Below are 15,000 nucleotides of genomic sequence, written 5' to 3' on the forward strand. Positions count from 1 at the left end.
AATATCAAAGAAAAACACCAAGTGGTAAAACCTTTTTTTTACGGATATATATTCCATGGAATGTAAAAACTTATTTTAAAAATAAAGAAATAATATTATTCTTTTTTATTTTCTATTTTTTTTAGTAATATTTTATACAATTTTTCCATATCGTTGACCTATACCTATTTTTTTTTTTATAAAAAAATATTTTTTTTTAATAAATTAAATATATAATGAATTAGGAAAACGTATATTTATTTTGAACAATAGATGTCTTTCACATCCAGCTATACCAATGAGTAATCTCTTAATTTTAATTTAAATGGCAGTTCCAAAAAAACGTACTTCTGTATCAAAAAAGCGTATTCGAAAAAATGTTTGGAAAAAGAAGGGATATTGTGCATCGTTAAAAGCGTTTTCCTTAGGGAAATCTCTTTCTACCGGGAATTCAAAAAGTTTTTTTGTGCGACAAACAAATAAAATATTTAGTAAAAAGTTGAAATAATCTGAATCGGCCTGACTCGAAAAATAGACTGATTTCATTTCAAAAATAAAATTCTCGATTTCCATTCCCTATCTGAGTTTATCAATATAAAATGGAATTCTCGCCGCTTTGAGAATCTAGAATATATAAAAAATTCTTTTGTTTACCTTACCAAATTCGAAAAAAAAAGAATACTTTCTTTTTATTAACAAAAAAACACAAGATACTCGATTTTTTTAGTATATCTTTTCGTTTTCAAGGTGGGGAGTATTATTTTCCCCATCAACCTATTTCTTCCAATAATTTAAGTTTTTTTTCTATATATTCACTTTCTCTATATCTCTTTCTCTATATCTATAGAAGAGCGAATATCTTTCGTTACTAAAATAATTGAAACTAAAAATCTAAACCTTTTTGTGTAACTTTCTTACTTTTCTATTTCCTCGAAATTCCTATATAGACCACCCTATATCTCTTGTGATGAATCCATTCAAAAATACTTATTGAAATTATTCTGGATAAATAATGTGTCAATTGTGACTGATTCAAAATGGATTTTTTTTATTAATATTCAGTGATAAACTGCAATTTTTGTTTTCGATTTTTGAGATCAACTAAATTTTGAAATAGTTCATTAAAACAAAAATTTGAGTTCTCGCCCTTAAATTGAATTGATAGTAGGATTTTTGAATTTTGCAAGAATTCAAATTGAAGAGAGTATAAAATAAGATGCACGAAATCAAAATAAAGACTCTAAACTAAAATAATGAACCTTCAAATACCTATGTTGAAGAAATTTTTATTCCTCAATTTGAATTTTTCTTAAAAAATATTACAACCAATCGAATTCTTAAATCTAGACGATTGCTTATTCATAGACTATTATGAGTTCAAGATAAGCCGCTATGGTGAAATTGGTAGACACGCTGCTCTTAGGAAGCAGTGCTAGAGCATCTCGGTTCGAGTCCGAGTGGCGGCATGTCATCTCCTAAAAAAAGTAAATAGATCCTATAATGAATCCAACTCTCCATATAGATTTTCTAATTAAAGCACTCCTATAATCTTATGATATTTTCAACCTTAGAGCATATATTAACTCATATTTCTTTTTCGCTCGTTTCAATTGTACTTACAATTCATTTGATAACCTTTTTAGTCGATGAAATCGTAAAACTATATGATTCATCCGAAAAGGGCATGATAATGAATTTGTTCTCTATAACAGGATTATTAGTTACTCGTTGGATTTATTCGGAACATTTTCCACTAAGTGATTTATATGAATCATTAATCTTCCTTTCATGGAGTTTTTCCCTTATTCATATAGTTCCGTGTTTCAAAAAAAATAAAAATATTCTAAGCACAATAATTGGCCCAAGTGCTATTTTTACCCAAGGCTTTGCTACTTCAGGTTTTTTAACTGAAATACACAAATCTACAATATTAGTACCAGCTCTTCAATCTGAGTGGTTAATAATGCACGTAAGTACGATGATATTAGGCTACGCTGCCCTTTTATGTGGATCATTATTATCAGTATCACTTATAGTCATTACAGTTAGAGAAAAGAAAAAGTTTTTTGCTACGAGTAATCGTTTTTTAAATTTCAATGGTTCCTTTTTCTTTGGTGAAATCGAATACATGAACGAACGAAGTAATATTTTCAAAAATACTTCTATTTTTAATTATTACAGGTCCCAATTGATTCAACAATTGGATTATTGGAGTTATCGGGTTATTAGTCTAGGATTTATCTTTTTAACCATAGGAATTCTTTCTGGAGCAGTATGGGCTAACGAAGCATGGGGATCTTATTGGAGTTGGGACCCAAAAGAAACTTGGGCTTTTATTACTTGGATCGTATTCGCGATTTATTTACATACTCGAACAAATATAAAATTGCAGGGTACCTATTCAGCAATTGTGGCGTCTATTGGATTTCTTATAATTTGGATATGCTATTTTGGGATAAATCTATTAGGAATAGGACTACATAGTTATGGTTCATTTACATTAACATATAATTGAATTAAACACAATCACAATTACAATTAAGGGGTTATGATGAATAGGAATAGAAAAGTGGACAGCACATATCAGATAAAAAAACTTTGTGTGAACAGGTGAGAACCTTGTGAATCACTATACTATTAAATTCACAGGGTTCTCACCTGTTCAAATTGATTTCTTTTTTACTTAACGTAAGAGAAGAAAAAAAAACCTCTTTTTTCATTGTACAACGAACATAAAAAAATGATTTTTTTTCTTTTTTATTAATCAAAACTATCCATAAAAAAATTAGATAGAATAACTTCAACCTTTTCAACTGATAGTGAAAGAACAAAATCAGGATACATACCAATACCTAGTACGGGTAAAAAAATAGAGATCAAAAGAAATAACTCTCGCGGTCCAGAATCAAAAAAATAAGAGGTCGGTACATTAAATATCTTGTATCCATAGAACATCTGGCGTAACATAGATAATAAATAAATAGGAGTTAATATGATTCCAATTGCCATTACAAAAGTAATTAGTAGTTTTGTCATTAAAAAATATTTTGGACTAGTAAGTAATCCAAAAAATACTATTAATTCGGCAATAAAACCACTCATACCTGGTAATGCAAGGGAGGCCATAGAAAAGCTACTGAACATCGTGAATATTTTTGACATTGGGATAGCTATTCCACCCATTTCGTCAAGATACACAAGACGTATTCTATCATAAGTAGTTCCAGCCAAGAAAAAGAGTGCAGCACCAATAAATCCATGAGAGATTATTTGTAAAAGGGCCCCGTTAAGCCCCATATCAGTGATAGAACCAATTCCTATCATTATGAAACCCATATGTGATACAGAGGAATAAGCTATTCTTTTTTTTAAATTCCGTTGACCCAGAGATGTTGAAGCTGCATAGATTATTTGCATTGCACCGACTATCATCAACCAAGGAGAAAATATAGAATGAGCATGAGGAAATAATTCCATATTGATTCGAACTAATCCATACGCTCCCATTTTTAATAAGATTCCGGCTAGAAGCATACAAGTACTATAATGTGCTTCTCCATGGGTATCTGGTAACCATGTATGTAGGGGTATGATTGGCAATTTGACAGCAAAAGCAATAAAAAATCCAATATATAATATTATTTCCAAGCCCACAGGATAGGGCTGATTAGCTAATATTTCAAAATTGAGTGTTGGTTCATTAGAACCATATAAACCGATACCCAGAACTCCCATTAAAAGAAAAACCGAACCACCCGCTGTATACAAAATAAATTTTGTAGCCGAGTACAGACGTTTTTTTCCTCCCCACATGGATACAAGTAGATAAACGGGAATTAATTCTAACTCCCACATCAGGAAAAAAAGTAAAAGGTCCCGAGAAGAAAATAATCCTATTTGCCCACTGTACATTGCTAACATCAGAAAATTAAATAATCGAGAATCTCGAGTAACTGGCCAAGCCGCTAAAGTAGCTAAAGTCGTGATGAATCCTGTCAGTAAAATAGGTCCTATAGAAAGTCCATCTATTCCTAATCTCCAATGAAAATCAAAAAAATCGATCCATTTGAAATCCTCCACTAGTTGGATTAAAGGATCATCCAATTGAAAATGATAACAGAATGCATAAGTCGTTAGAAGAAGTTCTAAAATACATATACATATAGTATACCAACGGATTACTCGATTTCCTATATGTGGAAGAAAGAAAATTAATGAACCCGCAGATATTGGCAAAACTACAATTATTGTTAATAAAGGAAAATGATTCGTGGTAAAGACAAGATACATTTGGGCCAGAAAAATGCGTGCTCAAAATAAAAATATTTTGAGCACACATTTTGTCGGTAAAAAAAGATGGATTCAAGGAGAGTTTTATGGAACGTATCAATAAGCTAGACCCATACTACGAGTTGTTTCTTGTGATAAATAAACTCGAACACTCAAGAAATCGGTCGGACAGGCAGATTCACATCGCTTACAACCAACACAGTCTTCGGTCCTTGGAGCAGAAGCGATTTGTTTAGCTTTACATCCGTCCCAGGGTATCATTTCTAATACATCGGTGGGGCACGCTCGAACACATTGAGTACATCCTATACATGTATCATAAATCTTTACTGAATGTGACATTGTATCTATAAGTTTTGAACGTCATAAGATTTCGATCTAGTAAACTAACTTAGAAATGGAGCCTATATTTAGATACCAGACGAATCAATGAGTGATCAGAATTAATCCACTTCCGAATTGATTTAGGAGGTAGGGCCAAAATACTTTGATTTCTTCTTTTTTTTGCAACCATGATCGTACTTTACCTATCAAACCTGCTAATTTGAATTAATTTATGACTATTCGAATTTCGATTTATATGATTAATATTATTTATTCAACAAATTTGATTGGTTAATACGAGTTGATTTTCTGTTACGATAAATTGATGAAACAATAGCGGGTCCAATAGCTGCTTCAGCGGCCGCAATAGCTATAACAAAAATTGAGAAAATATCTCCTCTTAATTGACGATTATCAAAAATATCAGAAAATGTTACAAAATTTATATTAACTGAATTTAATATAAGTTCAAGACACATAAGGGCTCTAACCATATTCCGACTTGTGATCAATCCATAAATACCAATAGAAAATAAATAAGCACTCAAAACAAGTACATGTTCCAGCATCATTAACCAACTCCTTATCAATCTTAATTCCTTTCAATCTGAACAATAATTCAATCGATTCTAACAAGTAGGAAACAAGGGAATATATTAGTATAGTAATAGAAAAAGGATTTCTATTTTAAACATAAAAAAAAGGATTATAACATTCCTTTTTCGTTGATTCTATTTGAATTCTTCGTTTTAAAGATTTATTATTGACGAGCTATAACAATTGCACCTATTAAAGCAACTAAAAGGATTATTGAAATGAGTTCAAATGGAAGAAAAAAATCTGTTGATAAATGAATTCCAATTTGTTGACTATTACTTATCAAATCTTGCTCTAGAATCTGGTTTGATTTTGTAGTCCAAATGATCCCATACCACGACGTATCTGGAATAGTAGTAATTAGTGAAATAAAAAGACTTGTACAAACCATTGAAGTAACTCCATCCCCAACGGTCCAAAGAGAAAAATCTTTGTAATATTCTGACCCATTCATGAACATCACAGCAAAAATAATTAAAACATTTATAGCTCCTACATAAATAAGAAGCTGCGCAGCAGCTACAAAATACGAATTCGATAGAATATAGAATAAGGATATACAAAAAAGAACCAATCCCAACGAAAAGGCCGAATAAATTGGATTCGGAAGTAATACTACTCCCAGACCTCCTAATATAAGACCCGATCCCAAAAAGACTAAAAGAAAATCATGTATTGGTGCAGGTAAATCCATTTTATTTTATAGAAAAAAAATAAATCAAAATATTTCATGACTTTATTGACCTGACCAGGAAAGAGGAGGTTCTCAGGATACTTCTTAATCTTAATTGATTGAAATTTGAATGGGGGTGATGTAGATTAATGTAGATACAGTTATGGGGCTACTATATTTTCGAAAGCAGAGTTTAAAACTATATATTTTTAAATCATATTCGAATAGAAATTGACTTTCAATTCAAATTAAACCACAATTATCGCCAAGTAAGCGCTCATTTGTATTGACCAAGTAAAAACCTCATTCACTAATTCAAGAAAAAATGACTTTTGAATCTAAAGGAATGTTTTTTGAATAGCGATTTTATCCATTTTTGATTTGAGGTGAATTCGAAGAAATTGTTCGAATTGTATAATCGTCAATTATTGATACCGGTAATCGACCTAAAGCAATTTGATTATAATTCAATTCATGACGATCATAAGTGGAAAGCTCGTATTCTTCAGTCATTGATAAACAATTTGTTGGACAATACTCAACACAATTACCACAAAATATACAGATTCCAAAATCAATACTGTAATTAAGTAATCGTTTCTTTCGAATATCAGATTCCAATTTCCAATCAACAACAGGTAGATCTATAGGACATACGCGAACACATACTTCACAAGCAATGCATTTATCAAATTCAAAGTGGATTCGGCCCCGGAAACGTTCTGATGTGATCAATTTTTCGTAGGGGTATTGAATAGTTACAGGTAAACGATTCGCATGGGTCAAGGTAATCATGAACCCTTGACCAATGTACCTGGCAGCTCGTAGTGTTTGTTGACTAGAATTTAAGAACTCAGTTAGCATAGGGAACATATCGAATATCTATAAATAAATTGATACTTGTTTCTTTCTCTTGTTTCAGATAAGTTGTGAATAGGGAATTCTTTTACAGTGAAAGAAGTTGGGACGAAGTTGTTAATAATAAATTACCTAGCGAAATAGGTAAAAGAAATTTCCATCCAAGATTTAAAAGTTGGTCTATTCTCAGTCTCGGTAAAGTCCATCTTGTTGCAATAGAAATGAACAAGAACAAATAAGTTTTAGCTAATGTAATAAAGATATCCATTATTGTTCCAAAAACCTTACTTTTTTTTTTAATGTCAAAAAGCTCAGGAACAAATATGTATGGAATAGAAAGATTCCAACCCCCAAAGTAAAGAACTGTTACAAATAATGAAGAAACAAGTAGATTTAGATACGAAGCAACGTAAAATAAACCAAATTTTATACCTGAATATTCGGTTTGATAACCTGCTACTAATTCTTCTTCTGCTTCTGGTAAATCAAAGGGTAATCTCTCACACTCGGCTAGAGAAGAAATTAGAAAAACTATAAACCCTATAGGTTGTCGCCACAAATTCCACCCCCAAAAACCATATTTTGATTGCGCTTCAACTATATCAACTGTACTTGAACTATTAGATAATCATAGTCGACGATAACATCACTGCTCCTGTCGCTATTACAGAACCGTACATGAGATTTTCACCTCATACGGCTCCTCATAGGTCACAAATAAGGACCTTTCCACATCATTTTGATGTGGTTATAAGATCGCTCGAGAGTCAAACGTTTATTCTAAGGTTTCGAATTAGACCAATGAAATTCTGTCTGCTAGATTTCCAATAAATAAAGTGCTTCTGAATTGATCTCATCTTTTAAGAATTTTCATTTTTCTTTGTTGATTAAAAACTTTATCGTTGAATAAAAAAAGGCTTTTTAGATGAATATCACATAGATATCTCAACCTATAATTTTCGATTACGAAAAAGAATTAGCGATTGCATTTTATAATAAGAATTCTATCTTTCTAAATAACTAAACTAAATAAAGATAGGTATGAATAAAAAAAATATCTCTTTTTGCAATTCTAGTCTTTCTATTTTATTTCGTTCCTATTCTCCTTTCTCAAAATAAAGGGTACATTATCCAAAGTAAAAGATTTCTTCGTTCTTGATAGTTATTTACTTAATCGTGGATAGGAACATACTCTAGATCGAAATTGTGGGGGGTACTTCTTAATCATTTCTACCAACTTAAAGCCCGAACTCAAATTCCTTTTCTCTAAAGAAATATCCTATTGGATAATTTCCAGAATCTCTATTATTAATCCTTTGTGTATCTTGGTCTTCCTAACCATCCACTCATTTTGTTTGAATCTCTCATTAGGGCAATCGCTATGTTAATAGATGGAAAAAACCCCATAAGTTGATCTTTTGAACCCGCTTCAAGTCATGATGATTAATCAACTAATCTTGGGGTAAACAGTCTCGACTGCTTATGTCTTTACTTTCACTTAATTCTTGTACATAGGAAATGAGATTGAATCCTTTTAACAGCAAATCTTTAAGCCGTTTTATTTCACTCATATAACTATCTGGTTTAGTTTATCAACCCCAATGGTGAATAAAAAAATCTAAAATAGATATTCAGCTCATTTAACTTTCTTGCTATAAATAAAAGAAATAGGGGAAATCTTATGTCTCACTGAATCACACGTAGAGATATTGATAATACACATAGAGTTAATGGTATTTCATAACTAATTGATTGAGCAGCAGCCCTTAATCCACCTAAAAAGGAATATTTATTATTTGATCCATATCCCGACATAAGAAGTCCAACGGGAGCAAGACTTGAAACGGCGATCCATAAAAAAACACCAATACTAAGATCAGCTAGAATAAGTCGATAGCTAAAAGGAATTACCGAATAACTTAGTAAAATGGATATGACCGCTATGGATGGCCCGATACTGAATAAAAGAGTATCGCCTCTAGATGGAAGAAGATTCTCTTTGAAAAGTAGTTTTGTACCGTCTGCTAGAGCTTGAAGAATTCCTAAGGGCCCGGCATATTCAGGTCCAATACGTTGTTGTATTCCTGCAGATATTTCTCTTTCTAACCAAACAATTACTAGTACACCTAGTGTAATTCCTAATACAAGAGTCAAAATAGGGACAAGCATCCATATGATCCCATAGACCTCTTTTAAGGATTCGAATCTGGAAAAAGAATTGATAGTTTGTATTTCAGTTGTATCAATTATCATTTCAACGATCAACTTCTCCCATAATAATATCTATGCTACCTAGTATCGTCATAATATCAGCCAATTTCATTCTTTTAACTAACTGAGGAAGAATTTGCAAGTTGATAAAACCCGGCGGTCTAATTTTCCATCTCCAAGGAAAAACACTCTGATCTCCTATCATAAAAATTCCCAATTCGCCTTTTGGTGCTTCAACTCTTACATAAAGTTCTTGCTTCGACAATTCAAAAGTTGGAGAAGGTTTTTTACTAATAAATCGATATTGAAAATCATTCCATTCAGGGTTTTTTATTCTATCAAAGCGTCGGATTTCTAAATTCTCGTAGGGTCCCCCTGGAATTCCTTCCAGGGCCTGTTGGATAATTTTTATGGATTCTGTCATTTCACTGATTCGTACTAAATAACGCGCTAATGAATCCCCTTCTTTTTGCCATTGAACCTCCCAATCAAATTCGTCGTAACACTCATAACGATCAACTTTACGAAGATCCCATTGTATTCCGGAAGCTCGTAGCATTGGTCCTGATAAACCCCAATTTAGTGCTTCTTCTGCGCCAATAATGCCTACGCCTTCAACTCGTTCTAAAAAAATGGGATTCCGTGTAATAAGTTTTTGATATTCAGCAACCCCGGTTAAAAAATAATCGCAAAAATCCAAACATTTATCTATCCAGCCATGAGGTAGATCAGCAGCTACTCCTCCGATACGAAAATAATTATGCATCATGCGCATACCGGTGGAAGCTTCGAATAGGTCATATATCAATTCTCGTTCTCGAAAAATATAGAAGAAAGGAGTCTGTGCCCCAATATCTGCCATAAAAGGGCCAAGCCATAACAAATGGGAAGCGATACGACTCAACTCCAACATAATAGCTCTGATATAGCTAGCCCTTTGAGGTACTTGAATATTGCCTAGCTGTTCCGGTCCATTTACAGTTATTGCTTCTGTGAACATAGTAGCTAAATAATCCCAACGCGTTACATAAGGCAAATATTGTATAATTGTTCGATTTTCGGCAATTTTCTCCATCCCTCTATGTAAATAACCCAATATTGGTTCACAGTCAATAACATCTTCACCGTCGAGAGTAACTATCAGTCGAAGAACACCATGCATTGATGGGTGGTGAGGGCCCATATTGACTATCATCAGGTCTTTTCTTGTAGTTGATGCAATCATAAGTTTTTTCCCGAGTCATTCTTCCATGCGTTTCTGAAAGTAAAAAGAAGTTCAGCAAAATTGAAATGAATAAGTTTAATTTAAATGGTATCACACTTCAAATTAACGAGTTTTTATTTCTCGAATACCCAACTCACCAATTAATTCTTTATAACGCCCTATATTCTTTTTTGACAAATAAGCCAGTAGTCGTTGACGTTTTCCCAAAATTTTTCGCAAACCTCTTTGAGATGAAGAATCCTTTTTGTGCAATTCCAAATGTGAAGTAAGTCTCCTTATTTTAGTGGTGAAACTGAATACTTGAAATTCAACAGATCCTCTGTTTTCTTTTTGAGAAATAATCGAAATGAATGAATTTTTGACCATAAAAAAATGCCTTTTGCCCCCTTTTTTTTACAGATATGGATTTTACTGATCAGTAATAATAATGCCATTCATTTTAATGTGGTATATACAAGAATAAATATAATTTATGAACTCCTAATTTTCTGAAGTCAAATCAATTTAAAATTGGATTTAGATAGAGGATAGAAAAGGATTAGTACATTTTCGCATCGAAGAATTTAGACCGAAAATAAAGCGGGTTCTGTTGATTTCTTTCGTGATCTAATTGAGACAAATTTCGTATTGGCTATTCGAATGAAATGTAAGACATGTGATGTGTGTATTTAGTTACTTTCATATACCCTATCATATACCCTATAAGCATGTAGTAAGTATCTAGTGAAAAAGCGTATTATTCACGAATTTTTAATTCGTGGATACATCTGTATCCTTAATATACAAAAATGACTGCCATTGTTGGTATCAAACCAAGAACGATTCATACAAGCTAAATCTTCTAATCGATAATTAGGCCAAAGAAAAAGCTTTAATTTCATTAATTTCTTTTTCTCTCTATCCAGATGTTTATTATCAGCCGAAACTTGGTTTCTATTTTTTACGTTCTTCTCGTTCCAAAATACTGAATTTATATCTACACCATTCCTACTCTTTAAATTGAAACAAATTAGAATTCTCAATTTTCTACGACATCTAAACGATAAAACATTTTCAGGAACAAGCAAATCTAAATGAGCTTTGTGTCTAGTTTCAGTTATTTTTTGATGTGGTGAACTAGCTTCATAAAAATTATTCTTAAAAACATATCTTTGTTCTTGGTATTTTTGATTACTTTGGTGCTTACTCTTATGAAATAAGGAAATACCTATTATTTGATACATAATCAATTGTCCATCGTCGTTTCCAGGCAAATGAACGGGGTCTATAATCAATACTCCCCTTTTCATCAATTCTGTAAGAGTTAAACTCTTCTGAATCAACATTATATCCAAACTCATTTCTCTCTTTTGAATTGAGGATATAATAATTTTTCTTGGATCTATCAGTCTAAGGAGGAGACAATATACCTTGATATTATTGGTCATTTTTTGATTCAAAGTATCGTCCCATCTCAATTGAAAAAGCAAATAACGTTTCAGGAAGAAATCGAGTTCTGCTTCTGTGTTACTTTTGTATTGTTTTTGCTTTTTCCCTTTTTTCATGTCTGATCTTTCATAATTTTCTTCAATCTCTTTTTCTTCTGAAAGAATAGAGTGAAGGTATCCTCCGCCTGTGGATTCTTTTTGTTCTTGATTTCGATGATTTTTAGTCGATGGTATCAAAAACCTTATTTTTTGCTTTTCATTGATCTTTTTATTTTCATTACTTTTTTTATTTCTATTCAAATTTAAAAGAAGTAATTTACTTGGTATAAACCAAGGTTTCGTTTTATATGCATTATAAAGTAACACAAATTCTGGGAAGAACCAAAGTTCAAGATTTGATATAGGATGCTTTAACATTTTTTCATTCATTCCCATCCAATCAAAAAATACTTCGGGGGATTTTGGTGGATTGATTTCTGGAATAATAAGATAAAAAAGATCTTTTTTATTAATTATTTGAGAATTATTAGTACCAATCTGAGTATCTTGATTTCTATTAGTATCGATCGCGATCCAGGTTTCAATATCTACCCTTTGTATAAGAGAAAAATTGATGATTTTCCAATCAAAATATTTTCTATCGGAAGTTTTTTCCATAGGTAGAATATCTACCTTTCCTAGAAAATGATTGATAAAAATACTCCTCAGCATATCAAAAAGGGTGTCGTTTTGTGTGTTATAATAAATCTCTTGGTTCTTATTTCCTTCAAACGTAGATCTAGAACAAAAGCATTCTGTTTTATTTTCATAATCATAATTAAAAAATTTATATGATAAAAGATCGTATCTATAGTTTTTTTGAAAATTATCTTTTTTATTTGATATATTCGCTAATGAATAGACTTCAAATTTTTGTTGTTTTTTGGAATCAATTAATTCGTTTTTTTCATATGAATGCCGTTTGCTTAAATTTTCCTTTTTCGTCATACGACAGTGACGAACTCTATTTCGCCACTTTTCTGATATTAATCTAGACCATCTCATCTGAGATAAATCGTATTGATTATAGCCTTTCAACCATCTTTTCCATTGATTCATTTTATAACTCGAAACTCCTAATTTCGAATGAAACATCTCTTCTATTTCAAAAGAATCCTTTATTTCAGGCTTAAGAAAAAAATGAATTCCTTGATATTGAAGAATAGATCTTAATTTAGACGAGTTACTAACTTGTATTTTTGATAATTTGTAAAATACATATGCTTGTGATATGTAGGATAAGTCATAAAAAAAATGTGAATCTTTTTTACTAATACTATCAAATGGCTTTTTTATAGTTGATAGAAACGCAATTGGATTTTTATTTTTTTTATTAATTTTTTCTTGTTTTCTTTCATTATTATAAATGAATTTCTCAATAATTTTTTTTGTTGATTTAATAAAAAGTTCTATATTCATTCTGGGAATATTAATGATAGATAAAAACATATATGTGTATATTCTTTCAATGAAGAAATTTAAAAGGGGAGATAATTTATAGATTAATCGAGCATTTCTTCTTTTTAATATTTTCCATTTTCCTAACCTTTTATCATTATAACTTGTTTTGTTAGGACTAATATTATTTATTCTTGTAGTTATTTTTTTCTTCTCTTTTCTAATTCTTTCTATTTGATTTCGAATTTTACTTGTTCTATCAGTCAGATCCTTCATCTTTTTTTCTGTCAATGAAGAATTTGGCCAATTAGTAGATGCAATTTGACTAAGAGATTTGTGAATTATTTGATCGCTGATTATGGAATCTTTTTCTCCTTTATTTTCACTCGATTCATATACTTCTCTTAATTGAAATAATAAAATTGGATTTACTTTTGAAAGTTTTTTTATTTTTTTTTTGATAAAACTAACACTTTTCATAATCCATTTTTTTGTTTCTTTTGAAACTTTTCGAAGTGATTTTGTTTTTGTTTTGAAAACTATTACAACTAGAAAATACTTCTTTTTTAATTTTCCAATTTGTTTTTCGAGTTCCTTGAAAATTGGTTTAAAAAAGGAAGGTCGTTTTCGAGGTGAACCAAAAGGAAATTCAGCTTCTATTCCCCAAACTGTTAAAAAACAAAAATCATCTTTCTCTTTTTTCTTTTTGATTAAATCTTTCTGAGAGTATCGTAGTTTAGATTTGTGCCAAGGTTTTAGACAGAAAGGAAATAATATTTTTATCTGAATACCGTCTGTCAACCAATTTTTCGGAAATTCTGTTTCTGATAATGGAACACCATTATAAGTACATTTAACATACATTTCTCTATTCCAGTCCTGTAAATCCTCAGACCATTCAGGAAGTTGCAATAGAAATATACGCCCAATATTTTTCGCGATTATCAATAAAGGGAATAGAATATATTTTCTAAAAATGGATTGAGTTACTAACGTGCAACCTCTTATTACTTGCGTAAATGGTATGGTATCCCAGGCCTCTGCTATCTCTATTCGTGCTTTCTCCTTTCTTTTGTTCTCTTCATTTTTTTCTTTTCTTTTTGTTTGCTCTTCTGTATACTCTACAATTTTGAATACTTTCCTTTTTCCTACCCAATTTTCAAAAATTTGTTTAATCAACCCGGAGATATCAAAAGAAAAAAGAGCGGATTTTTTCATTCTGTTCAAAAAAAGAGGGGCGTGCGCGTTTCCTTGAAACAATTTCCAAATTACTATTTTACGCCTTTGAGCCCGCATAGAACCTTTGATTATACCTCGCCGAAAATCTGATTGTTGTGAATAGCGCATCAAAGCTACTTCGTCTGTTTGATCGGGTGTATTAATATCCTTATTAGTATGAGGATCAGTATCTTGCTTTTTACCAGTAAAAATAACTACACGTTTCGCTTTTCTTGAGCGAATTTGATGATCTACTGGGACATCTTCTTGATGTTCTCCTGATTGTTGTTCCAAATCCGTGATTAATTTGTATGTGCATCGAGGAACTTTTTTAATGATTTCTTTTATTTTAATTGATTTTCTACGAATTTTTGGATCATTAGCATCCTTAACAAAATAAAAATAGTTCAAATATTTTGTTTTTTTTTCTGAATCTATTTTACTGATGAAAGTTAAGAAATCTAGAATTTCTGTTGATAATGCTTTTTTAGCAAATCTAGTTATTTTCTGTTCAACTTCTTGGAAAGAAATATCGAGAAGAAGGATACCATGAATGCGGTTTATCCCAAATTTATTTGGGAAATTGTCTATCGAAGTTTTTTTTAGGATTGACGGTGAAGGACTTTTGGGAATTGTTCTCCGATATGATCCGTTCAAAAAGGGATCATACGCTTTGGATAAGTATTCTTTTGTAGAATCATCGTTACACAATCGACTCCTTGTTTCGAGTATATTCAAAGAAAGATGTTTTTTGTCTAAGG

At 31.3% G+C, this 15,000-nt stretch overlaps 11 protein-coding genes and 1 non-coding gene across 12 annotated transcripts in view; 3 read left to right on the forward strand and 9 right to left on the reverse strand. All coding sequences in view use genetic code 11, as the record gives it.

The window, feature by feature from the left end:
- Positions 1 to 304: 304 nt before the first annotated feature.
- rpl32 (ribosomal protein L32) lies at positions 305 to 487 on the forward strand. The gene has a single exon. The coding sequence runs from the start codon at positions 305 to 307 to the stop codon at positions 485 to 487; it is 183 nt and encodes a 60-aa protein (YP_010446903.1).
- Positions 488 to 1,365: 878 nt separating this feature from the next.
- On the forward strand, positions 1,366 to 1,445 carry trnL-UAG. Its single transcript has one exon. It is a non-coding gene; the product is annotated as a tRNA-Leu (tRNA).
- An 86-nt stretch (positions 1,446 to 1,531) lies between these two features.
- ccsA (cytochrome c biogenesis protein) lies at positions 1,532 to 2,494 on the forward strand. Its single transcript has one exon. It carries the CDS (start codon positions 1,532 to 1,534, stop codon positions 2,492 to 2,494), a length of 963 nt encoding a protein of 320 aa, YP_010446904.1.
- A 245-nt stretch (positions 2,495 to 2,739) lies between these two features.
- ndhD (NADH dehydrogenase subunit D) lies at positions 2,740 to 4,269 on the reverse strand. The gene has a single exon. The coding sequence runs from the start codon at positions 4,267 to 4,269 to the stop codon at positions 2,740 to 2,742; it is 1,530 nt and encodes a 509-aa protein (YP_010446905.1).
- A 96-nt stretch (positions 4,270 to 4,365) lies between these two features.
- psaC (photosystem I subunit C) lies at positions 4,366 to 4,611 on the reverse strand. The gene has a single exon. The coding sequence runs from the start codon at positions 4,609 to 4,611 to the stop codon at positions 4,366 to 4,368; it is 246 nt and encodes an 81-aa protein (YP_010446906.1).
- A 248-nt stretch (positions 4,612 to 4,859) lies between these two features.
- On the reverse strand, positions 4,860 to 5,165 carry ndhE (NADH dehydrogenase subunit E). The gene has a single exon. It carries the CDS (start codon positions 5,163 to 5,165, stop codon positions 4,860 to 4,862), a length of 306 nt encoding a protein of 101 aa, YP_010446907.1.
- Positions 5,166 to 5,353: 188 nt separating this feature from the next.
- ndhG (NADH dehydrogenase subunit G) lies at positions 5,354 to 5,884 on the reverse strand. The gene has a single exon. It carries the CDS (start codon positions 5,882 to 5,884, stop codon positions 5,354 to 5,356), a length of 531 nt encoding a protein of 176 aa, YP_010446908.1.
- A 345-nt stretch (positions 5,885 to 6,229) lies between these two features.
- ndhI (NADH dehydrogenase subunit I) lies at positions 6,230 to 6,736 on the reverse strand. Its single transcript has one exon. It carries the CDS (start codon positions 6,734 to 6,736, stop codon positions 6,230 to 6,232), a length of 507 nt encoding a protein of 168 aa, YP_010446909.1.
- A 73-nt stretch (positions 6,737 to 6,809) lies between these two features.
- Positions 6,810 to 8,974, reverse strand: ndhA (NADH dehydrogenase subunit A). Its single transcript has 2 exons — positions 8,424 to 8,974; positions 6,810 to 7,350 (listed from the first exon to the last, which is right to left on the reverse strand). The coding sequence occupies exons 1-2, from the start codon at positions 8,972 to 8,974 to the stop codon at positions 6,810 to 6,812; spliced, it is 1,092 nt and encodes a 363-aa protein (YP_010446910.1).
- A 1-nt stretch (position 8,975) lies between these two features.
- ndhH (NADH dehydrogenase subunit H) lies at positions 8,976 to 10,157 on the reverse strand. The gene has a single exon. It carries the CDS (start codon positions 10,155 to 10,157, stop codon positions 8,976 to 8,978), a length of 1,182 nt encoding a protein of 393 aa, YP_010446911.1.
- Positions 10,158 to 10,259: 102 nt separating this feature from the next.
- On the reverse strand, positions 10,260 to 10,523 carry rps15 (ribosomal protein S15). The gene has a single exon. It carries the CDS (start codon positions 10,521 to 10,523, stop codon positions 10,260 to 10,262), a length of 264 nt encoding a protein of 87 aa, YP_010446912.1.
- Positions 10,524 to 10,897: 374 nt separating this feature from the next.
- Positions 10,898 to 15,000, reverse strand: part of ycf1 — a 5,481-nt gene continuing 1,378 nt past the window's right edge. The window contains exon 1 of the mRNA in view: positions 10,898 to 15,000. This exon is cut by the window's right edge and continues 1,378 nt beyond it. Coding sequence (YP_010446913.1) covers positions 10,898 to 15,000 — 4,103 coding nt within the window.

The sequence above is a fragment of the chloroplast genome of Henckelia pumila (assembly GCF_033568475.1).
Source record: "Henckelia pumila chloroplast, complete genome".
Lineage (NCBI taxonomy): Eukaryota > Viridiplantae > Streptophyta > Magnoliopsida > Lamiales > Gesneriaceae > Henckelia > Henckelia pumila.